Source organism: Bison bison, unplaced genomic scaffold (genome assembly GCF_000754665.1).
Source record: "Bison bison bison isolate TAMUID 2011002044 unplaced genomic scaffold, Bison_UMD1.0 scf7180017864144, whole genome shotgun sequence".
NCBI classification, from domain to species: Eukaryota; Metazoa; Chordata; class Mammalia; order Artiodactyla; family Bovidae; genus Bison; species Bison bison.
In genome coordinates, this window is record NW_011494716.1 from 2,002,814 (window position 1) to 2,003,060 (window position 247).

Below are 247 nucleotides of genomic sequence, written 5' to 3' on the forward strand. Positions count from 1 at the left end.
CCCCATGCGCTTCTCGGTGCTGGTGAGGACGCGGGCGTGCGGGCGGCCAGGGAACGGGGCACCGCCGCTCGGACCCGCGCCCGTGACCCGGCGCTCCGTTGCAGATGCAGATGCGCTTCGACGGGCTGCTGGGCTTCCCCGGGGGCTTCGTGGACCGGCGTTTCTGGTCGCTGGAGGACGGACTGAACCGGGTGCTGGGCCTGGGCCTGGGCTGCCTCCGCCTCACGGAGGCTGACTACTTGAGCTC

At 72.5% G+C, this 247-nt stretch overlaps 1 protein-coding gene across 1 annotated transcript in view; it reads left to right on the plus strand.

The window, feature by feature from the left end:
* The first annotated feature begins 4 nt into the window (after positions 1 to 4).
* Positions 5 to 247, plus strand: part of NUDT16L1 (nudix (nucleoside diphosphate linked moiety X)-type motif 16-like 1) — a 2,344-nt gene continuing 2,101 nt past the window's right edge. Inside the window, 2 exon segments of the mRNA XM_010840414.1 lie at positions 5 to 22; positions 105 to 247. The exon segment at positions 105 to 247 is cut by the window's right edge and continues 5 nt beyond it. Of these exon segments, the coding sequence (XP_010838716.1) occupies positions 5 to 22; positions 105 to 247 (161 nt within the window).